General features: G+C 44.1%; 1 protein-coding gene across 1 annotated transcript in view; it reads left to right on the top strand.

Annotated features, from left to right (window-relative positions):
• camkmt (calmodulin-lysine N-methyltransferase) overlaps window positions 1-25442 on the top strand; it is a 241171-nt gene that overhangs the window by 146020 nt on the left and 69709 nt on the right. Inside the window, exons 4-5 of the mRNA XM_034184475.1 lie at window positions 11972-12032; window positions 14140-14191. Coding sequence (XP_034040366.1) covers window positions 11972-12032; window positions 14140-14191 — 113 coding nt within the window. The remainder of the gene's footprint in view (window positions 1-11971; window positions 12033-14139; window positions 14192-25442) is intronic.

Genomic DNA, 25442 nt, shown 5'->3' with positions numbered 1-25442 from the left:
ATTAATAACATCAAAGCGAATCACTGTTTTAAATTAAATGACACCTCTTTCCAAACGTTCTAATACAGACATTGATATTGATAAAGATACAGATATTGATAAAATCTTATAATACCCATCCCTAGTCAACTGTGGACCTTATATGTAGACAGGTGTGTGTCTTTACAGATGATGTCAAATCAACTCAATTTACCCCAGGTGGACTCCAATTAAACAGTAGAAACATCTCAAGGATGATCAGTGGAAACAGGATGCACCTGAGCCCAATTTTGAACTTCATGGCAAAGGCTGTGAATACTTTGTGATTTCTTAGTTTTTATTTTACTAAATTTGCAACAGTCTAAACAAACAAACAAAAAATCCTTTTTCACATTGTTATTATGAGGTATTGTGTGTTGAACTTTGATGAAAAACATGAATTTCATCCATTTTGGAGTAAGGCTGTAACATAACAAAATGTGGAAAAAGTGAAGCACTGTAAATACCTTCTGGATGCACTGTATAACAAATGACATGAAATATAAAAAAAATAAAGAAATATGAATAGTCTCTGAATGTCCCCATTTTAACCTCAAATTGCTCATATATATATATATATATATATATATATATATATATATATATATATATATATATATATATAGTGGATAAAATAAGTATTGAACACTGCACAATTTTTTTCTCAATAAATATATTTCTAAAGGTGCTATTGACATGTAATTTTCACCAGATGTCGATAACCACCCAAGTAATCATACATACAAAGAAATCAAACCATAGACATCTGTAAATTAAGTTGTGTGTAATAATGCGAAATGACGCAAGAAAAAAGTATTGAACAAAACATCAGCTGAAATCTATCAGTAATTAGAAGCAGTCCTGCCTCTTGTCAGTGCAAATTAATATCAGCTGGTTCACTCCCAACTGAGGGTCTATTAAAAGGTGTCTCATTACCAAGGTGTCACACAAGAAACGTCTCATGATGGGTGAAAGCAAAGAGCTCTCTCAAGAGCTTTGCAACCTGTTGCAAAACATACTGATTTCTAAACTTCTGAATGTTCCAGTGAGCACTGTTGGGGCCTTAATCCAGAATTGGTAAGAGCATCATTTTACCATAAACTGGCCATACCCAGGTGCTCCACACAAGATTTCTGACAGAGGAGTGAAAATAATTATCAGAAGAGCTGTTCAAGAGCCAAGAACCACTTGTGAAGAGCAACTGAACAATTGTTTCAAAGAAAACAATAAGTAATGCACTGAACCACTATGGCCTGTATGCACACTCCCCACACGACTCCACTGCTGAAGAAAATGCATGCTGAAGCTTGTTTCAAGTTTGCTGCACAATTTTTAGACAAGCCTGTGAGATATTGGAAGAATATAGTCTGGTCAGATGAGACCAAAATTGAACTCTTTGGATGCCGTAATACACACATGAGCCCTAAAACACCATACCAACAGGGAAGTTTGGAGGTGAGAACATCATGGTGTGGGGCAAACTTCATATAATTAAAGGAAGGGAGATTGGAAAACTGTACCAAGACACTCTGGATAAAATCCACCAGGATGATGAAGATGAAATGAGGATGGACATTTCAGCAAGAGAAACAGCCAAGGAAACTCTCAGTTGGGTTCAGAGAATGAAAATGAAGCTGCTAGAATGTCCCAGCCAATCAACTGATTTGAATCTAATAGAAAACCTATGGAAAGAAATAAAGAGCAGAGTTCATAGAAGAGGTCCACGGAACCGTCAAACTCTTAAGACTGTTTGTGTGGAAGAATGGACCAAAATCACACATGAGCAATGCATGTGACTAGTTTCTCCACACAGGAGGAGTCTTGAAGCTGTCATTACCAACAAAGTCTTTTGGACGAAGTATTAAATAAATTTCAGTGAGTGTGTTCAATAATTTTTTCCCTGTCATTCCATTTTATTACACATAACTTAATTTCTGTACTTATTTTTGATCTCTTACTATGTGTGGATTACTTGGGTTGTTACTAACATCTGGTGAAAATTTAATGTCAGTAGGACCTTTATGAATATATTTACTGAGACAAATGGTGACGTGTTCAATGCTTATTTTATCCAGTCTGCATTTTTTGAGTTTACTTTTTAGCTGTAATAATAATAAGGTGCAGCAGCCAGCTCTCTGGCGCCTCACTGTGGTAATTTCTGTACAGACACATACAGGCAGTCATACTCCCAAACACACGCACACTTTTAACTCTGTATGCACTCGTTCTCATTCTCGGCCCTCTCACACTTTAACTCCCTCATGCAAAGAAACACACAAGTCTTTGCTCTTGTGAAGTGTGTGTACCGTGTATATGATGGCTGGGGTAATCCCGGTCTCCACTAAAGCAGCTGTGTGAGAGGACAGATTGTCAGTTGATCATGGCCAGCTGAGAGCCTTATCCCTTATTGGATCGGCCATGGAGGAGGCTTAGGAATTATCTGAGGCCTCGCTTAATGTGGAGACGTATCACCGCCACAGAGCTACAGAGCCTGAAGGCACACTGGACCTAAAGCGAGAGAGACGCCGTGTCTGTATGTGTGTATGTGTGCGAAGCAACATCATGGTCCACTTAACCCCATCTTGACACCTCTCTCTTTCTGCGTTCCTTGCTTGGTCTATATTTTCCCTCCCACTCTGCTCCACCGTGTTCCCCTCCCAATTCTGTTCTCACTATCCATTGTTATCCATCCTACCTTACCTACCCCGTTTGAGTTTTGCTCTCATCTCCCTCTTACTCATTTCTCTCCATCCTCATTGTCAGTCCTTTTTGCCGCCACTTCCTGGCTCTTACTTCCCCCCCTTCTCTCTTCCTCACTACTTACTGCAGTAGACTACTACTCTCCACTCCTCAACTTTTCTAAATTCTCCTCTTAGCCTTCCCTGCTGCACAGAGAAAGAATGGGAATAGGAATGAACGGCGGCTGCGTGCACTGCCAAAATTCTGTATCTCATGCAAATTAGCCAAATCAAACTGCAGGAAGGAATTATAGTATGTGGTGTGGACACAATACCATTTAAAGTGCTAGGCTTTTTCCCTAGTTTTTACTGTCAGTGGCCATTTCACGGCTCAGAGGACACTTTCATGTTTTCTTTCTATTGGCTGCTCTTATTTGGGCTTCCAGCACCTGAAACGTGCATCTTCATGGCACACAAATTCTTTGTGGTTCTCTAAGTGACTTTGTCAAAGGGTGATCGTGATTGTTTCTTACTTTTGGCTCCTCAGGGAAGTAAGTGTGTGTGTGTGTGTGTGTGTGTGTGTGTGTGCGCGCGCGCGCCTGCCTCAGTATCACTGCTTATAATAACGTCAATGTAACATCACAAAATGCACATTATGGTGTAATATGGGAAATACGGCACCTGCCACATCTTAGGAGTGTTGAATGTCACCAAACTGCTGTGATGCGATTTCATTTCACACATCCCTAATAAAAAAGTAAGCCCCTTCGGCTGCTCCCTTGTTTTTCATTTGGGGTCGCATTTGCATGTTAAATTAGCACAAGTTTTACGCCGGATGCTCTTCCTGATACAACTCTACATTACATGGCGGAATGTGGCAGGGGTGGGGTTTAAACCGAGAACCTTCTACACCAAAACCAACCGCACTAACCCACTTGGCCACCACCCCCCTTCCACATTCCTAATAATTCCTCTTACACATTCCTAACATGCACCCCATTAAATATGTATGAATGGACTTTCCTGCATTTGAAGGTCTGCTTTGTTTCTCTTCTGTTCCCTGTGCACACGTGTTCATGCGTAAAATGAGTGATGGTCACATGTACTTCACTTTAAAGTTATTATCAGGTTAAAGCAAAAAGTGAAGAAAGATGGTGTAAAATGTAATTTTGCACGTGAGGTTGTTTTACACTTATGTGACATATGTCACAAAAGTACATTCAAAATACTTAAATTTTATATCAGATTTGTAAAAGTCTCCCCCCACTTACACACACACATCACTCACTGTCTCTTCATTGCCATCTCAAAATCTAAAAAAAAGATGATAAAACAAAAAAGAAACAAAAGACAAGAACAAAAAAGTTCTTGGCTTTTGCATGGTGTAGCACCAGTTTGTTTGTTTGCTTGCTTGCTTTTTTTACTTTGAGTTGTTAAATAAATATATTAAAATACAATTTGTTGTGTTTTTCCTTATTAAACTTTGATAGCAACAGAAACAGAATTACAAGAGCACACATTTAACATATCTCAATTAGGTGTGTGCCAGTCTAACATTGTGGGTTGTATATGGAAAAAAAATCCAATCAGAGTCTGCTCTTGCACATCTGAGTCACGTTTTTGGCTGTGTACATTTTCTTTTAGAGCAGTTAAATATTTCACAGTTTGAGTTGAGGTTTTGTTAGATGGTGAGGTTAGGAAAGTACACTGTATTTATTCACAGATTATTGTTTAAAGTCAGTGAAAAAACTGTCCGATTGGTATCCCTATCAACAGATACAGATGGGTCCCATATTGGTATTGGACTCTGTACCGTTATTTGTTAGTAAAAAATAAATAAATACATTTCTCATTAAACCCTATCACAATGAAATGTATTTGGGGCTTGATGTTTTACAGTTTAAACATGAACTTTATTATAAATAACTATAAATATAACCAACCAGTGTATCTCATGCTGACGCATTGCTCAGCATCAGCATAAAGTAGATTTCTTGTCTATTTTGGCCCCACCTAGCTGCCGATATAGTGTCCACTTGTCTCTTGTTGCTATAAAATGTCCACTCTTATTTGACAATGAATGGCAAATGTTTGCTTCTATCTCTTTTGGCTAATGTAACCAAGGTGTGATGGGGGCCCCAGCCATCCTAGACATCATTGTAAACAATGCCATTGGAGCATCTCTGCTGGACAAACTACATAATGACACCATACCCAACAGACAAAGTAATTTTATGTATGGCTTGTTTGATAAAATAAAAATTTTCAAAGGTTTTCAGTAGGGACGTGAATCGTACAACAACTCACGATTCAATTCGATTCCAATTCTTGGGGTGACGATTCGATTCAGAATTGATTTTCGATTCAAAGAGCTCTGAGAAATAGTTATATTACTTAAAAAAATGTTTGTTTAAGAAAAATGCAGCTTTACAAGGTTAATCAAGTGATTCTAGATGTAAATTTCCTGATCTGCTTTACTCATTCAGAGTTGGCTGGCAGTTTAGCGAAGCACTGGTCAGTAGTCGGCAGAGACCGCTACTCCACTTCTTTTAGCTCTGGGTGATGGCGTCACATGTGGGCTTGCGGATTTGACTTTCATTTTGCAGATTTTGCACACTACGTAAGTCATGTCAAGCTCCTTCTTACACAGCAAATAATAAAATCCAACATGCGCCCAAACATTTGCCTTCAGCAAAGACGGTGCTGGCTGAAATAGCTCTTCGTCTGCCATGCTAAGCTACAACCACTGAACTCTGCAGCTCACAAGTGTTTGAAGCATGCCGGACCCCCCCCTTCGCGGGGACGCTGTAGTACAGAAGCTGTTGCCTGACAAACAGCACACGCAGCGAGTAAGCAAGAAAATAAAAAAAAAATGCTTTTTAAAAATCGATTCTAGGACATTTTGGATCGATTCAGAATCTTAATAAATAAGAATCGCGATTCGGATGTGAATCGATTTTTTTTTTTTTTTTTTTTTTCTCCGACACCCCTAGTTTTCAGCAAAAATAATGCCAATACTGATATGTTTGTGGAATGCTCATATCAGCCGATATTACTGGCCAACCGATATATCGGTCTGGCTCCAAAGACATTTGCAATATTACTCATAATAGTCACAATGTGACTTAACCAAATGATGCAGACATAATTGATATGGACAGATTCAATGCGATTATGATTAAATTACTGAAGTCAAGTCATGCCTGGGTGCATGCCCTGGTGCCACATGCAGCCGCATCTACTACACAATGGAACTACCCTAGGTCATGGATGGCATTGTATTACTATAGATCACAAAATTGTTTTCAAGAACACATGTTCTTCATACTCATAGCCTCTGAAATTAGATATATGTGCACCAGATGGATGTGTTGAATTTTAAAATGTACAACATTTTATTACAGAGAGCAAAACCTCTGGAGCCCCCTAGAGGGTATAAGTATGAGAATAGTTAATTAACTGGATTTAGATATATAGCACTTTTCCATATTAATCAGAAACTCAAAGCGTTTTACAACGATGCCTCACATTCACACATGGTTGTCTGCATGCTGCCATGCAAGAGGCTCAACTGTACACCGAGAGCAACTTGGAGATTAAGGACCTTGCTCAGGGGCCCTTAGTGATTATTTTTCAGTCTGACAGGGATTTGAACTGATTGTCTGGTCTCAATCCTACCACTTTAACCACTCTGTCAATCCCCCATAGTCTCAAAGAAACCCAGAGGAACTACTGTTTGGCATGAACCACCATGTAAAAATTATAATAGTGAAACTATAGAATAAACCACATGTTGATGTACTAGTCCCTACAGTGTAAATGACTCTTCTGCTGTTTTTAAGGACACTTTAGAATGGTAGATTGAAATCAAAGTGTTTCTGTGTATTTAGTTTACATGCGGAGCTCTTTAACTTACTTGACATTTAAATAGACTGAAATGCAGCGATCAATATTGCTTTCAGGAGAAGCTCACTTTAAGAGATCCTGTTTTCTTTTAAATTAAAGTGTTCAGGCTCTATTTAATTGATTCTTGGTTTGAAACTGGAGCAGCTGCCTTGTCTGCTATGTACTGCTAGATTAGTTTGGCTTAGCTGTTGAGTTATTTTTGGTGCTCTTGCCCCAAATAGCACTTGAATCCTCTTGAGATATTTGAAATATCCCTTCAGCTAATTCCATCCAAAGCACCTGATTCCTGTCCTGAGAAAACACGGGATCCCCCAAGAAGAAGAGGAGGAGGAGGATCTCTGGGCTACGAGGTTAGACTTCTGAGCCTGCTAACACTGTGGCTTAAATCTGGATAAGCAGTAGAAAATAGATGTCCCAACAGGTAATTATATTCTTGTAATTACTGACAGTTACTGTGGCCAGATTAGCACTGCCATAGGTTTCTAGGGTCAGCCTTAGTTCACTAGGATGGGTTGTAGTTAGATGGCACCATGGAACACCTTCAGTGACAAGTTAACACTCCAGAAATGAAGTGATTCACTGAGTCTTTCTCTTCTGCATTTGTTTAAGGCAGCATTGGATCAAAAGTGTTATACAATGTTTTAGTTCCACACCAGGCATACATAACGTGCCATCTCCCAAAGATTCTGCCATAATTGCAGGATGTTCTGTGCATTTAACCTTAGAAATGATAACATTGATGCTATTTTCAGAATTAACTGAGGTCATATAGCAGAAACTATACATACTCTGCAGGACTGAAATGACAACTGGTCTGTGAATTTAAAAATGATTAATATGTCATGTCAGTATCTAACTAAAGATGAACACGAATGACTTGGACTCTATAAATATTAGAGTGAGTCCAAATTAAATTATTTAATTCTTCAGAGAAATTGTCATTAAATTACATTTACAAGTTTCCTGCTGTGTGGTGGCCCATAGAGGCCACAACACTTCCACATTTAGAAAACACCAGCAAAAGCAGAAACACTGAGAAATGCAAACATCTGCATCAATTCAACAACAGGCAAAAACAAAAAACAAACAAACAAACAAAACAGCAACAACAAAAAGAACACACAAACACATATTGTCCTCTTTGCATTGGCTCCCAGTTTGGTTCAGGCTACAATTTAAAATATTGGTGATGTCTGTTAGAGCTCTCTGCATGGTCAAATGCCACTTTACATCATCAATGAACTCTTGCACCCGTATGAGACAATCAGGACTCTGAGGTTCTCGGAGCAGAACCTGTTGGTTGTTCCAAGCTCAAGGCTGAAGACCAAAGGAGACTGTGCATTTGAGGTTGTGGCTCCCAAACTGTGGACTGCAGTGCCACTGCACCTATGTTCCATGGACTCTGTTGAAACTTTTAAGGAGAAGCTTAAGACCTATTTGTACAGGCTTATGTTAAACTAATTTTATGTTATTGCTGCTTTTAGTTCCTGCATTTTTATTTCTGTGTTCTTAAATTCCTGTAAAGCACTTTAGGATTTTATCTTGAAAGGTGCTATACAAATAAACTTTACTTTCTTACTTTCGTACTTACTTTTACCCTGCAGCACATGCAACAGTTTAATTTGATGATGTGTCTCCTGCAAATTAATACATCAACCCAAAAACAGGAGCGCTTTGAAAAGCTTTACAACACAATGGAAGTGTTAACCACACAAACAGCAGTTTCTGCCCGCAGGACAAACTGTCGGGCTGTTCAGTGCTTCACTCCAGTCTTTATCTCTACCTGCTCGGCAGAGCTGAGACCGCACAGTTCAGTGAGACCGCACAGTTCAGGAACAATTCAGGAACAACTGAGTTAGCCTCGCTGTTGATGCATTGAGAATAAGACGGAGCAGGAAAGACTTTTTAAAAACTATGTAAAATTGTATTGCAAAAGCATGTTTATACAGTTCATAAAATGCTTTATATGCTAAAGAGGCAAAACAAGTCCACTTTGCAAAACATGAAATAAAAATGCAAAGTCTTGATTGTACACATATTTTGAGATTTAGCAATTTTTAATACAATGAATGATTTATCTTTTCTTGCAATTTCAAGACACTCCTAAAATAACAGCAGGAACCCGGAGGCGGGTGAATAATCCAAATGTACGAGGTCTGTCCAAAAAGTATCAGACCTTTTTATTTTTTTCAAAAACCTTATGGATTTGAATCACGTGTGCTTGCATGAGCCAACCTTGAACCTTCGTGTGCATGCGTGAGTTTTTTCACGCCTGTCGGTTGCGTCATTCGCCTGTGAGTAGGCTTTGAGTGAGCACTGGTCCTCCCCCCTCGTTGGATTTTCATTTCGAGGAAAATGAATGATTGGAGCAGCGCTGAATCAAATTTTTCCAGAAACTGTGAGAGACAGCCAGGTGGAAACCATTCAGAAGATTCAAACGGCTTTCGGTGGCTTTTCAGTCGAGTGAGTATCCGAGGAATTGTGTAAGAGCTGGACATGTCACAACATGTCCTGTGAGACTTCCAACTTCCGCACGTCTTTCATTACAAAATCTCCTGTAACAGTGGAATGTGCCGAAAAAGTGCTGATGTCCACCTCTTCTGCAATTTCTCTGGTAGTCAGACGACGTCCCGGGATCAACACAGCGTTCACATTGGAAATGATCTGGTCGTTTCTGCCTGTCGATGGCCGCTCAGAGCGCGGCGCACCCTCCGCCATTGTGCGCCGTCTTTAAACCGGTTGTAACACTCCTTAATCTGTGTGATGCCCATAGGATCGTCACCGAAAGCCGTCTGAATCTTCCGAATGGTTTCCACCTGGCAGTTTCTGGAAAAATTTGATGCAGCAAAGCTCCATATCGTTCCACCTCGCAATGAAAATCCAACGAGAGGGGTGGACCAGTGCTCACACAAAGCCTGCTCACAGGCGAATGATGCAACCGACGGGCGTGAAAAAAATCACGCATGCGCATGAAGGTTCAAGGTTGGCTCATGCAAGCACACATGATTCAAATCCATATGGTTTTTGAAAAAAATAAAAAGGTCTGATACTTTTTGGACAGACCTCGTACACACATTGTTAGTGCCTGAAAGTTTTATATACATACAGATACACAGACATGCACACACATGCACAACACTTTCCTCATCTCGTAATTGAAGGTGAGAAATAATTTCATTATCCTCAGGAAGAGTAATCTGCTCTCTACTCCTGATCCCTTCATTTCCTGCAGTGCATCTCGACCTCGGAGACACACACACACATGCACACACGCACGCACACTTTTCTATCACCCTGGGCTATTAATGTTATTGAAGTTGGGGATTAACCATCAGTTTCACATATGCTTTACAAAGCTTTATTACTTAGTGCTGTCTGCCTTGTTCTGTCACACACATGCATGTGTTTGCACATGCATACACACACACACACACACACACACAAATAACTTAATTTAGAACAAAGTCACTGTAAGAGTTGGGGGTTCCAATTACTGGACAGAAATAGGCCTTCAGCAGAGAGTCTGAAAAGAGTTGCACCCTCTCTCCTGCACTGTTTAGCACCTTACCTGACAAATATTTTACTGCAAATTACTCATGATAAATTCCAAACATTGGTCCAATCACATTTTTTCAACATTATTCCAGAGTGTGAATGAAAAGTAAGACATGATGTGACTCCTGCTGGATGTTTCAGGAATGTGCATCCATATCAGATTCTGAATTTAATCTTTAAAGGCTCCAATCTATATGTGCGCTTGCTCCTGCGTTTATTGGTTTTTTTTTTGTTTTTGTTTTTTTTTTAGATGAGGCACAGTATAGTTGCAATAGAGCAAACTTTCAACATGTGCAAATCGTGAATCGTTGAAGGTAATTACTGCCGCCACCGTGACAGGGATTAAATTTTTGTGAATCGGGATAACAGGGTTCGACCTTTTGCTGTACCTGCAGTGACCTCAATCAAGTTTATATCCTGCTTAATATCCCACTCATTAAACACACACTAATTGAGGCTTGGATTAACCTGAATAGAAATCACAATATTATTAAAAAAAAATCCTTCAGAATGATACAAGCTCAGTTCTCTCCCCATCAAGGCCACACAGTTCATATTTTTAAAGTTTCAACACTTAAGTGCTCATTTGAAGGGAAAATGATGGACAGAAGTTTAAAATGTCCAACACATCTTGACACTCTCCAGATACACAGTATGACTTCTCTCATTGTCAGTGTGTGTGTGTGTGTGTGTGTGTGTGTGCGTGCGTGCAAGTACTTCCAGGCTAAGTCGTGGAAGGTATTTTTTTCCTCCTCCCCTCCCTAATGGGAAAAAGAAATATTTGGACATTTTATCAATAGGCATTATTAAATCCTGCTTGCTTGAGCTAATCTTGGTGAACCGGAGCAGGGGAAAGGGAGAGTGAGAACGAGAGAAAAAGATAGACACAGAGCGGGAGAGTGAGAATGCAGTGATGTCTGCCCTATGAGGTGAAGAGAGACCGCCTGTAAGCCGCTTATTATATCGACTACCACCTTTTCTCTCTCCTCCTCCTCCTCCTCCTCCACTCCTTCCTCCCTCCTCAATTCTCTCTCGTTACTTTCCTCATTTCCTATCTCCGTCTCCCTCCCCTCGCTTTCTTTTCTCCAACTTGTTCTATGTTCCCTCATTCTCTTTTCTCAACAGTCTAACTCCTTTGCGTGTAGCGTGTGTGTGTGCACACACGCAAGCGCATGTGGAAGGTGCCAAGCCGAACCTTCTTGTTCAAAGCCAGACGTGAAAGCTGAAGTTTTATTCAAATGAATGTTTACTTCTTCTTCTGCCAAGATGTACGTGTGGTCGTTTTGTGGGTGTGCAATTGGAGAGAGAGAGAGAGAGGTGCGTACATCAGTGTATGTTGCGTGCACGGCAGAAGGAGAAGGGCTGACAGTAGGTGATAAGCCAGACAGGCCTGCATGCTGTGATTATCACCCACTGGACCCCCCGTAACACTCTCTCTCTCTTTCTCTCACACACACACACACACACACACACACACACACACACACACACACACACACACACACACCCCAATAAGAGGGTGTGTAGTGAGGATTTAGCATAGACAGACAGACGGACAAACAGAGATGGAGAAGCCTTGGATCATGGGCAAGGTGGAAACGACACGAGAAGCAAATGAACACAAGCTGGAAAAATACAATGTGTGCAATTGTGTTACACTCATTGCTTTTATTTGGGTTTTATAATCGCATGAAAGCGTTGTGATGTTGAGACGCCTCAATCAAAGCCCTTTCTCTCATCTGAAATGCTTTTTTCCCACCCGATACCCTAGATAAACATCAAGTAGCATAATGACCTGCTGGTCTGTTTCTCAGGTGTGTGGCCGTCTGAAGAGGTCATGGCTCATTACTGTCTGCAGAAACGCCACATGTTTAAGTAAGTTCTTCTATTTGTTCACCCATTTCACTAGATTTATCTATAAATGTTCCTTTATGCACCATTAACAAGCCCCCCCCCCCCCCCACACACACACACTGTTTTATGTTTATATTGTATATGTTGTCAGATTTAGGAGTTCGATGGCAATTTAGCTTATTCAGATTGTTCTTGCAGCATGTGTTGCAACACAAACAAAGTATGTGTGTGCACATGTATACTGTACACCTGCTTCAAAGGTTTTGAAAAGTTTTTGGAACAGTGTTTCAAGTTTGCCATGAATAACTTGCAGTACTGTTGAAAAGTTGCTGCACGGACAGGTTCTCGAGAGCGTGACCCACTTTCCACACCTGGGCAACCATGTGTCATCAAATGCCGACATTGATGATGAGACCCAATACGGAAGACAGTTGGTCAGCTTCACACCCGTGTTTTCAACAACAGAGACCTTCAACACTAGTCAAAAATCTGCATCTACAAAGCTGTTGTTGTGCCAACCCTGCTGACACCTGGACCATCAACCGCCACCACCCGAAGACCTTTGAGCGATTCCACCATCACTCTTTGAGGAGCATCCTCCGCATCAGGCGGGAAGACTACCTTACTAACATCAGCATCCTGGCTGAAACCAAGCTCCAGAGCAGCGAGTGTGTCATCATCAAGAACCAGCTTTGGTGGGTGGGTCACATCGTTAGAATGGATAACAACTGACTGTCCAAACAGATCTTCTACTCCTAGCAGAGTGAAGGAAAACAGTCCAGAGGAGGGCAGAGAAAATGATACAAGGACTTCGTGAAGCACAACCTCAAGACCTGCTCCATCCACTGGAAGACTTGAGAAGAACATGTGAGGGGCTGAGCCAGCCAGTGAGCAATGAATCATATGTGAGTGGACGTCTTTGAAAAAAATGCTTACGAACAACACAGGAGAAAGAGGAAGGAGAGAGCAAGACACTGACCGGCAGAAGCTCAAAGTGCAGCGTCTGTCAGAAACACCGGGCCTGTTTAGTCATCTCCACATCCACCATCCCATCTGGGAATTGACCAAGAGGCAATCTTCCTCACCACCAAGGGAGTGCTATGACGACGATGATGACTGTTGAAATGTTCTCACTTTCTGTCCAACATTCATACTTGAGTTTTACTTTCTTGATTTACTGTATAGTTCACTGAACCATGTCATTTTTTGTGCACCCGATCATGTCAGCTTTCGGATGCGAACCTGTTTGCGTGCGTGTGTGTGTTTCTCCATGTAAAAGGAATGCAAATGTACTGTATCTCCTGTAGCAGTCCTCAGTAACCGGGGCAGTTGAAAGATGAATGTAGTGGACGTCATGTTTTTCTGTGGAGTTGCTATTTAAGTTGTTAGCTCATGTGCAGATGGGTTCCACTCTAGCAGGTGGCAGACACGTTTACTGAGGTTAAACAAAGTTGCATTGTCAATGGATTTTATGCATTAAAGCTCACCAGATTTGAATCAGTCTGTCCTCGTTGTGTGGCTTTTGTTTTAAGTTGGATATGGACACCGTAGTTACATTTTTTTTTTTTTTATTAATTTTCTTTATCATGGTCACATGTGTAAAATTTTTAAGTATGTCAAAGTTTCAAAACCAGTTAGTCACAAAACAATGTCCCTCTCTCCAAAATATTGCTCTGACCATGCAGATATCCAGCACTGTTTACATGTTGCTCTTTGCTCTCATCTGCTGAGTGCCGGCCTGCCCCGCGGCACAGGATGGAAAAACGCCCAGCCACCTTTGATTTCCACTCAAGGTGGAACGTCACCCTTTGATTTCCTGTTTTAACATTCAAGAGGCGGGAGGCAAGGAAGAGACGGGTATTGATCAGAACAGCATAGTGAAGGTCAGCTTGAAACGGAGGGAGGCACAGGGGATGAAAGAGGATGGGTGTATAGATGGAGGGAACGGAAATGAAAGGAGGATGGAGAGGGGTTGAATGAGCATGGAAGCCACAGGGTGGTCAGCATTTTATCTCAGAGTTACAGTATTTCATGCACTAAAGCTCGCACATATTAAAACAGTTTTTTCAGTCTCTTATGAAAGTTGGTTTGTCCTTTATTTTGTGTTTCTTCCATCTCTTTCTTTCAGAGGTGCTGTGTGTGAACTGGGAGGAGGAATGACTTGTCTTGCTGGGCTCATGGTAAGTGAGAAATAATAAACATGACTACTTTATACTCTGCCTCCATGTGGTGGTGGAATGAAAACATGAATCCTTACCAAAAAGCCTCATATTAAATATAATGGCGCCAACAGTAGCAAAAGTAGTTCTGCTCGTTAACTCATAATCATAAATTGGGGTTACACAGACTGTTTGACTTTACTGATGTCTGGTGATGCTTTAAGTTTGAGGTCAATGACCAGGGCCCAGTTTCATAAAGCAGTCTAATTTTTTAGTCTATTAAACTTACTTAGTTGACTAAGGTCAGTTGCCCAACGTTATCCGTTTAAGCTATGTTTCACATCAGTGGCTAAAGTTGTAGATTAGCCGTCTTACCTTAGTTGTCAGTTTTCACAGGCATAACAGCCTCGCACCTGCCGTTGCCTCCAATGTGTGACAGTTTTGTTTACTTCCAGGTTGGTCGTTGCCATGAACTATCATCCTTTGTTAGGTTAACTGGCTTTATTAACATTTACGGACACATGTGAACTGCAGAGCGATGTGCTTAGCGCTTAGCCTAACAGTTCTTCTACACTTCTGTCAAGCCTTTTTATGCACACAGCACTGCTCAGCATAACAGCGACCCCCGGTGACTAATGTGAGAATTGTCACAAACGCATCATGAAAATTCAATAAGGTATATATCTTATATATTATATTCCAATTCTAAGGTGGAACTATGCCAGTATACAAAGGTATATCTAAAAAGGAAGAGTAAAATAGGAGAGTAGAAAAGAGTAGAGTAGAGCCACTTAGGTGCCTCCATGCATCATGACATCATGACAGTCGTCATCTGCTGCAACCATGGTCAAAAGAGGAGGAAGCTCTCCTTTTGGAGGAATACGAGTGACGTAGGGGTGCTCATGAGTGTTCCTTCAAGTGTTTGTACATGATAGATGCCGTTTTTTGATGTAAGACTCTTAAGTTTTGTTGACTAAAATAAGATTAGCTTTGTCTGTACCAGGATAAAACTTTAGTCGAGTAACACGAAACATTCAGTTTAATTCAATTTTCAATTTATTTTCCTTTATATAGTGCCAAATCACAACAGAGTTGCCTCAAGGCACTTCACATAGGTAAGGTCTAACCTTACCAACCCCCAGAGCAACAGTGGTAAGGAAAAACTCCCTCTGGGGAAGAAACCTCAAGCAGACCAGACTCAAAGGGGTGACCCTCTGCCTGGGCCATGCTACAAACATAAATTACAGAAATAATTCACAGAACAATTCACCGACGAATATACAAGAATTGCTGTTGGTGCACAGGACAGGAGGGTCGCCAACACAAACACAACTCCCATCTCTGGATGGAGCTGCACCTTAAACAGAGAAAAAACAGAATCAGGCATCAGAAACACAAAAAATACTGTATAATTTGCCAGCATTAATCAACAAGAAAAACAGAAGAAATACTAAGGTGATCACCGGCCGCTAGCCCTAAGCTTCACTAAAAGACCCAGAATTTAGGTGAAGTTGCGGCCGCGGCCTGCTCCAATTACTAATAACATGAATTAAAAGAGTAAAAAGCATAAAACAAAACTGTACCAGTATGCTAGCCATATGAAAGGGAAAATAAGTGCGTCTTAAGTCTGGACTTGAAAGTCTCCACAAAATCTGATTGTTTTATTGACGCAGGGAGACCATTCCACAGAACAGGGGATTGCAGACTTCTTATTCACCCTAGGGACACAAAGTAGTCCTGCACCCTGAGAACGTAAAGCCCGGGCCGGTACGTAAGGTTTAATTACGTCAGCTAGGTAGGGAGGTGCCAGTCCATGAATAATTTTAATGGTTATTAACAGAACCTTAAAATCTGATGTCACTGGGACAGGAAGCCAGTGAAGAGACGCCAAAATGGGTGTAATGTAGTCGAAAATAGAACATTGCAGTAGTCCAATCTAGAAGAGATGAACGCATGGATCAGGGTCTCAGCATCAGCCATAGACAGGATGGGACGAATCTTCGCTGTATTTCGCAGGTGGAAGAAAGCAGTCCTAGTAATATTTCTAATATGGAGGCCAAAGGACAACGAAGGATCAGAAATTACCCCAAGGTTCCTCACTTTGTCAGTGTGATGTATGACACACAAGCCTAGGCTGAGTGTTAACTGGTCAAATTGATGCCGATGTCTCACTGGACCAAGAACCATCATTTCAGTCTTTTCAGAGTTTAAAAGTAGGAAGTGTCTAGACATCCAACTTCTCACTGCTGCAAGGCAATCTTCTAAGGATTTTATGTGAACGAGATTACTAGCAGTTATCGGCATATATAACTGAGTATCATCTGCATAGCAGTGAAAGGTAATCCCAAAACACCACAATATGTGCCCAAGGGGTGCTATATAAAGGGAGAAAAGCAGGGGGCCTAAGAAAGACCCCTGAGGAACCCCAAATTTCATGTCACTAAGGTTAGAGGTAGTGTTACTGTACAAAACACAGTGAGAATGACTGGTCAAGTATGACGTCAGCCATGCAAGGGTACTCCCAGTAATCCCAACATGATGTTCCAGCCTATCAAGTAGAATATGATGATCCACTGTATCAAATGCAGCACTGAGATCTAACAGCAGCAGAACCGTAGTGGTGTCTGAGTCCATTGTAAGCAGAAGATCATTCACCACTTTAGTGAGAGCCGTCTCTGTGGAATGATATTTTCTAAAAGCAGACTGCAGTGGCTCAGAGATTATTCTCAGTAAGATAGTCTACGAGCTGTCGTGACACCACTTTTTCCAGAATTTTAGAGCAAAATGATAGATTTGATATCGGCCGATAGTTTTTCAATACACTAGGGTCAAGATTAGGTTTCTTAAGTAATGGATTAATCACTGCAGATTTGAAACGTTTAGGAACAGATCCAGAAGTTAAAGAAAGATTAATCATTTCCAGCACAATCGGCCCAAGAGTGGGCCACATGTCCTTAAACAGTTTTGTTGGTATAGGATCAAATAAACAGGTTGTGCTTTTTGTTGATGTTACGAGTTTCTTCAGCATGTCTAGAGAGATACTATCAAATTCTGTAAATCTAGGTAATACCTCAGTAGTGGCGTCCACCTCAATAGCAGGGTGTAGTGGCTGGGTTAAGGCATGCTGGAATATGTTGAACCTAATGTCATCTATTTTCTTCTCAAAGTAATCTAGGAAATCTTGTGCTGTAAAAGGAGAGCGAGCTACAGGTGGTTGTCCATGAATAAGTGTTGCCACCGTGTCCAACAAGAACTTTGAGTTATGCTTGTTTTTGTTTATCAAATCAGAGTAATAGGTCCGCTTTGTAGCCAATAATGCATGCTTATAGTCTAAGATAGCATCACGCCACGCGAGGTGGAATACTTCTAATTTTGAACAACACCATTTCCGTTCTAGACCTCTTGCTTTATGCTTGAGGTCACGCAGGTAATCACTGAACCAAGGTGACTGCGATTTGTGGGAGCACGGTTTCAACACAGGTGGTGCAATCATGTTGTGTCGTTTTGAGCACTAAGTTTAAACTATCCACAAGTCTGTCTACTGACTGGGTATTTGTCAAAAGTGAGGCTAAGACATCAGGCAGTCTAGCTTATAGTTCAGTCTTAGTTGAGGAGTTGATGCATCGCTGCAGTGATAAATAAGGTTGTTGTTCCACTAAACACGGCAGCAAAACTGTAAACTTAATAAGTGAGTGATCAGAGACCACTGATATAAGAGGCATGATGTCTTTATTTGTGACAGCAATACCACGTGTGAGAACCCGATCCAGGGTATTTCCACTAATGTGCGTCAAATCTCGAATGCATTGCCGAAATCCTAATGCATCCACAATTTCCATAAATGATTTGCAGAGGGGATCAGAAGGCTTATATGAATGTTAAAGTCACCAATGATCAGAATGTTATCTGCACTAGTTGACAAGTTAGAGATGAACGCACCAAATTCATCTTAGAATTCAGAATATGGGCCTGGAGGCCTATATACAGTGACAAAGTAATACGGCTGATTTTTATTCTTCTGACCTTGGCAATGCATAATATCCTGAGCGGAGCGGAGAATCAGATGCTCAAACGAGTTATATTTGTGACCCCCAACAGCTAATAAGCTAAACCTAGATTTCTAAATAAGAGCAACACCCCCGCCTTGCTTCGCATCACGAGGGACATGACTAAATGTATATGCTGGTGGGCAGGCTTCATTTAAGGGGAGTACAGCTGTAGGTTTAAGCCAGGTTTCACATAACCTAATCATATCTAATTGATGATCAGTAATTAAATCATTAATCAACAATGATTTTGAGGACAGTGATCTTATGTTAATGAGACCCAGTCTAAGGACCTCAGTGGGGTTGACAGTTGAACTGTTTGGGTTTAGGTGTGGTTCCAGAGTAGCATATATAAGATTCCTAGAAGTAGGTTTAGGTTTGAGACATTCCATGCGTGTTGTAGGTAGCAGACACGAAATCTTTGCTATTACTGGAACAACCACTGGGCCATCCTCAATTTCAACATCATCCAATATAGTAATGGGTATTAAGTTTGCAAAGCATATCCCTCTATTGACTAAGCGCTGTGTGCAATGACTGACATAAAAAAAATTTAGTCAACTAAGTGAGTTTAGTTGGCTAAAGAAGATTAGACTGCTTTATGAAACCGGGCCCAGGTCTAGTGTGAGTAGACCCTAGGTTTCTAGGGAGACCCTGTAGTTAACTTGGAAAGAAGACTGGAGCTGATGTTTACACTTTCCATGTGTTGCTCTGATTGTAAATGTATAAACAGCATTATTTACAATATGATCTTAGAAATAAATGTGGATGTGTCATCATTATAATATTGGGTAAAGTACAGTGTAGGATAACCACCCATTATGCACACAGTCAGCACAGGTCACAAGCAGTGATACCTTATATATAGACCACTTATGCTTTTAAAGGCTGTCAGAAATACATTTCACACTGTGGGACATTCATGCATACATGTGCACAGATATACTGCCGTCTGTCAGGCACGGGGTTTATTAGTCAGGTACTTAAGGGTCCCTTCTCATTGTGGGCATCAGTGTCCCATCGATCTTACTGCTGAAGTTGTGTGTGTGTGCGTGTGTGTGTGTGTCTGGTTTATCTTTGTCCAGCCAGTACACCATGTTTTGACATTGGTGGTTTCAGTTGGTCTCCTGCGTTAACATCTTGCTTTTTGCTTCTTCCCCCACTGTCCATCACTGACACTACCTCCTAGTTTAAGCTCTTTCCCAGTCTTGAATTATTGTTTAGTTATGCATACTGTCTGTCCATCTGTCCGCTCAGCTCTCCGTGAGTCTTGTAACTCACATTGTACATGCAGCAACTCCTAAAGCAGCTGGTGTATTTCAGTGAAACTTCATACAATGGTAGCTCACCACGTGAAGATGGACAGCAAGGAAAATACTTAGGTACCGTTGAAATGACTTTGTGTGAATTGAGTAACTTCCGCACACTCAGCTGATGAATACCATTTGTGTGCTGAGGGAAAGTCAACTACAACATTTTGGACATGTGCCATGTTTCATCTTCCATGATTCAGCACACAGACGGGTGGCTATGTTTTAGTTGGGGGGGGGGGCATGGAGCGGTTATCTACCGGAGTGATTGCCATCCCGAACCCAAGGTGGTTCTGTGGTGTGGGATGCAGCAACCTGCAATACCAACTCAAGTTTCCAAACTTCACTTGATGACATGAAGGAAAACAATTTTGTTTTTGTTTGTTTGTTTTTGTTTTGTTTGTGTGTAACTCATGCATCATGTTATAATTGTTGTGTGAGCCGCCCAAAGAGGAGGTACTGCTGGCCCAACACCAGAGGGCGTCCTGCCTGTCGTCGGGTTTCAGGCACCAGAGGGCTCAGTCGCCACAGGAGTCCGCCAGGTGCTCGGAGCTGACAGCTGTCACACATCATCATTCATCACATCACATCCATAAAAGCCTGGGAGAGACATCATAACTCTGCCGAGTTATCAGCTTACTCGTCAGGTAAACTTTCTCAGCTGTTTTGTGCCGTTCGCACAATTCTTGCTACTGATTTTTGCAGTCGTAACCTTTGTATACTCGCAGCTTGGAGCTGGGTTTGTGGAAGTTGGAGGGAGTTGGCGTTTCCACTCCTCACTTCTCTTATCTTTAAGTATACTGTTGGTGCTGCACGTTCTCAGTGTTCCTGTTTTCTGGGAGTGGTGGATTTTTCCCTCAGGAAGGAACTGTGATTTTTGCTGACTGTTTGCTGGGTGTACACAGACCCACCTTTAACCTGTGTCTGTTCCTGCCAGCAGTACCGGATCTGACAGCTGGAAGCAGTGGCCACCTGGGGACTCAGGACTTGGCGGCTCCGGTGTATTGCAGGTCTCCGTTGGCGGTGGAACCTCGTGGGTCCCGGCTCTTCTCTGGATAGGCGTCTCCTACCCTCGGGCCTGCCCACGCGTCACCTTTTCTGTAGATTGATTGACAGACTAAAAGCATATTTGGTTGTTGTGCACATTTGCAGAATAAATTATTTATTCAGACTTCCTATTGGCCGTTCATTTACGCCCCGTTGTGGGTCTGTGTACTTCACTTTCCCAACAGGATAACTCGGCAGCGTCATGGACTCCGAGGGGCGTTTACCACCGTTTGAACCACCAATGGAAATGCAAGGTGCGCAGGCTCCACCAGGAGGTGAGTTGGGTGAGCTGCAGCGCATCCTCATCAACTTTATGGCTTGGTTGGATCGGTTAACCAAGCAGGAGATTCACCTCACCCACTGGATGGAGGCTGTCACCGCTCAGGTAGAGGCGCGCGCGTCAGATGCGGCTGCAGCCACCCCTCCTGCGGGCCTGTTGCTTAATAATGATGATCCAGTGGTAGTTCAAAGGTCTCCCCCCCCTTCTCCCGAAGCTTACATTAGCCCCCGGAACCGTACGGGGGTGGTGTCAAAATGTGCGCGGACTTTCTGATACAGTGCGCGCTCGTTTTTTCACAACGCCCCGTGATGTACGCGTCAGACCACAGCCGGGTGGCTTTTGTGATTAATTTGCTTCGAGGCAAGGCACGCGCCTGGGCTACGGCGCTCTGGGAGCAGAACTCACGGCTCCTGTTGACGTATACTGAGTTTATCCTGGAGTTTTAACAGGTGTTTGATCATCCGTACAGAGGCGAATCTGCTTCTAATGTGCTATTGTCAATCCGACAGGGTCGCTGGAGCGCTGCTGAGTATTCAGTTGACTTCCGCGTAGCGGCAGCGAGAGCCGGCTGGAATACAGTAGCGCTCCACGGCGCCTTTATAAGGGGGCTGTCTCCGGCCCTAAAGGAGCACCTGGTGGCAAAGGATCAGCCGCGGGATTTAGACGGGCTTATCGACCTGGTTATACGGTTAGACAACCGATTAGAAGAACGTCGACGGGAGCGAGACGAGGGGCGTGACCGTGAAGGGTCCCTCTCCCTTCTGGGTCTGAAGCAGCGCCGTCCTCCCCCCGATCCAAGGCCAGAGCGTTCCACATGACAACAGCTCTTCCTGCTGACGTTGCTATGGAAACGAGCAGGGCCAAAATGAAATCAGATAACAGACAAAGGAGGCTGGCCCGTGGAGAGTGTTTTTACTGCAGCTCGAATGAGCACATGCAGAAGAATTGCCCCAAACGGTCAAAACGTCAACACTCGCCCTCAGAGACTGGGCTGAGGGTGAGCCATAACACTCACGAGGGAAAAACACGGAAATCCACACAAATCCCAGTTGTGATCCTCTGTGGGGATTTAACCCTTCAAGCCCCAGCACTAATCGACACGGGGTCAGAGGGGAATCTGCTTGATCCAGATGGGCTAAGGAAGTAGGGCTCCCTCTAGTGGCCCTTCCTTCACCATTGAAGGTACGGGCACTAGATGGCACTCTTCTTCCATTAATTACACACCAGACACAGCCCTTAACACTGGTTGTGTCTGGAAATCACAGGGAGGAGATTGTGTTTTTTGTAACACCTTCTACCTCCAGAATTATTTTGGGTTATCCATGGATGATTAAGCACAATCCCCAGATCGATTGGCCGACTGGGGTTGTGGCTCAATGGAGCGAAACCTGCCACCGGGAGTGTTTAAGATCCTCGGTCCCACCCGGTGCGACTGCTAAAGAGGAGGTCTGAGTCCCCCCCAGTTTTACCGCGGTGCCAGCTGAGTACCATGATCTTGCTGACATGTTCAGCAAAGATCTGGCACTCACGCTTCCCCCGCACCGACCGTATGATTGTGCCATTGATTTGGTCCCGGGCGCTGAGTATCCGTCCAGTACACTGTACAGTCTCTCACGTCCTGAGCGCGAATCAATGGAGACCTACATCCGGGACTCTTTAGCTGCCGGGTTGATCCGGAACTCTTCCTCCCCGTTGGGTGCAGGTTTCTTTTTTGTGGGCAAGAAGAACGGCGGACTCCCTCCATGCATTGACTATAGAGGGCTGAACGAGATCACGGTTCACAACCGATACCCGTTACCTCTATTGGATTCAGTGTTCACGCCCCTGCATGGAGCCAAAATATTCACAAAGTTGGATCTTAGAAATGCGTATCACCTGGTTCGGATCCGGAAGGGAGACGAATGGAAGACGGCATTTAACACCCCCTTAGGTCACTTTGAGTACCTGGTCATGCCGTTCGGCCTCACTAACGCCCCCTCGACGTTCCAAGCGTTGGTAAATGACGTCTTGTGGGACTTCGTCTTCGTGTATCTAGATGATATCCTCATCTTCTCCCTAGACCCTGAGACCCATGTGAAGCATGTACGTCAGGTCCTGCAGCAGTTGTTGGAGAACCGGCTGTTTGTGAAGGGTGAGAAGTGCGAGTTCCACCGTAGTTCTTTGTCCTTCCTGGGGTTTATTATCTCCTCCAACTCCGTCGCACCCGATCCGGCCAAGGTAGCGGCACTGAGAGATTGGCCCCAACCGGTAAGTCGTAGGAAGCTGCAACAGTTTCTTGGCTTCGCAAATTTCTATAGGAGGTTCATTAAGGGCTATAGTCAGGTTGTTGGTCCCCTTACAGCCCTGACCTCCCCAAAAGTCCCCTTCACCTGGTCGGATCGGTGCGAGGCCGCGTTTAGGGAGTTAAAATGCCGGTTTTCGACTGCGCCAGTTCTGGTGCAGCCCGATCCTAACCCCAGTTTGTAGTTGAAGTGGATGCCTCTGACTCAGGGATAGGAGCCTTGCTGTCCCAGAGCAGGGAGTCCGATAAGGTTCTCCACCCCTGTGCCTATTTCTCCCGCAGGTTGACCCCAGCAGAACGGAACTATGACGTCGGCAATTGGGAGCTCCTGGCGGTGAAAGAGGCCCTGGAGGAGTGGAGACACCTTTTGGAGGGAGCTGTGGTTCCATTTACGGTTTTCACTGACCATCAGAACCTGGAGTACATTCGGACCGCTAAGCGTCTGAACCCCAGGCAAGCCCGTTGGTCACTGTTTATCGGACGTTTTAACTTCCAAATCACCTACCGCCCCGGGACCAAAAACCAACGGTCTGACGCACTGTCCCGGGTCCACGAAGAGGAAGTTAGAACAGAGCTGTCTGATCCACCAGTCACCATCTTGCCAGAGTCCACTATCGTCGCCACCTACACGTGGGAAGTGGAGAACGTCGTCAGGGAGGCCCTGACCCGTCACCCGGACCCCGGCAGTGGACCAGCGAACCGTTTGTACGTCCCACCAGACGCAAGGGCTGCGGTTCTGGACTTCTGTCACGGTTCCAAGCTCTCCTGCCATCCAGGGGTGCGAAGAACCGTGGCAGTGGTCCGGCAGTGGTTCTGGTGGGCGTCGATGGAGACCGATGTCCGGGAGTACGTCCGGGCCTGTACCACCTGTGCCAGGGGCAAGGCTGTGCATCAGCCAGAACAAGGACTCCTCCAGCCGTTGCCCGTATCTCGATGCCCCTGGTCACATATAGGCCTGGACTTCGTCACAAGCCTCCCTGCATCCCAGGGAATGACCACCATCTTGACGATAGTGGACCGGTTCTCCAAGGCGGCCCACTTCATGGCCCTCCCGAAGCTCACGACAGGCCAGGAGACTGCAGACCTCCTGGTCCTCCACGTCGTGCGTCTGCATGGTATCCCGACGGACATCGTTTCGGATCGTGGTCCCCAGTTCTCCTCGCAAGTCTGGAGGAGTTTCTGTAGGGAACTGGGGGCCACCGCAAGCCTGTCGTCCGGGTACCACCCCCAGACCAACGGACAAGCAGAGCGGGCTAATCAAGATCTGGAGCAGGCCCTGCGGTGTGTCACCTCTGCACACCCAATGGCCTGGAATCAACATCTGGCCTGGATCGAGTACGCTCACAACAGTCAGATCTCATTGGCGACCGGCCTGTCCCCATTCGAGGTATGTTTGGGGTACCAGCCCCCATTGTTCCCCGCCGTAGAGGGAGAGGTCGAGGTCCCCTCGGTCCAGGCCCATCTCAGAAGGTGCCGTCGGGTGTGGCGGACAGCCCGCTCTGCCCTGCTGAGAGCCCGGACGAGGGCGAAGGACCATGCAGATTGCCGACGTGCCCCGGCCCCCGCTTACCAGCCTGGGCAGGAGGTCTGGCTTTCCACAAGAAACATTCCATTGAACACGGACTCACCAAAACTGACAGATCCTGAAGATCATCAGTCCAGCCGCAGTGAAGCTGAAACTCCCAGCTTCACTGTGGATCCAGCCCGTGTTTCATGTGTCAAAAATCAAGCTGTACCACACCTCTGACCTCTGCATCCCCGGACCAGCGCCGTCTCCTGCCTGCATCATCGACGACAAGCCTGTGTGGACGGTACGCAGGCTCCTTGATGTACGCCGGAGGGGTCAGAGTTACCAATATCTGGTGGATTGGGAGGGGTACGGACCTGAAGAGCGCTCCTGGGTGAAGAGGAGCTTCATCCTGGATCCGGCAGTCCTGGCTGATTTCTACCAGCGACACCCCGACAAGCCTGGTCGGGCGCCAGGGGTCCTGTTGTGTGGGCCGCCCGAAGAGGAGGTACTGCTGGCCCAATACCAGAGGGTGCCCTGCCTGTCGTCGGGTTTCAGGCACCAGAGGGCGCAGTCGCCACAGGAGTCCGCCAGGTGCTCGGAGCTGACAGCTGTCACACATCATCATTCATCACATCACATCACATCCATAAAAGCCTGGGAGAGACATCATAACTCTGCCAAGTTATCAGCTTACCCGTCAGGTAAACTTTCTCAGCCATTTTGTGCCGTGCACACAATTCTTGCTACTGATTTTTGCAGTCATAACCTTTGTATACTCGCAGCTTGGAGCTGGGTTTG

The sequence above is a fragment of the Thalassophryne amazonica genome, chromosome 13 (assembly GCF_902500255.1).
Source record: "Thalassophryne amazonica chromosome 13, fThaAma1.1, whole genome shotgun sequence".
NCBI lineage: Eukaryota > Metazoa > Chordata > Actinopteri > Batrachoidiformes > Batrachoididae > Thalassophryne > Thalassophryne amazonica.
Note: the sequence above shows the minus strand (reverse complement) of the source record. Positions and strands in the feature narration are given on the sequence as shown.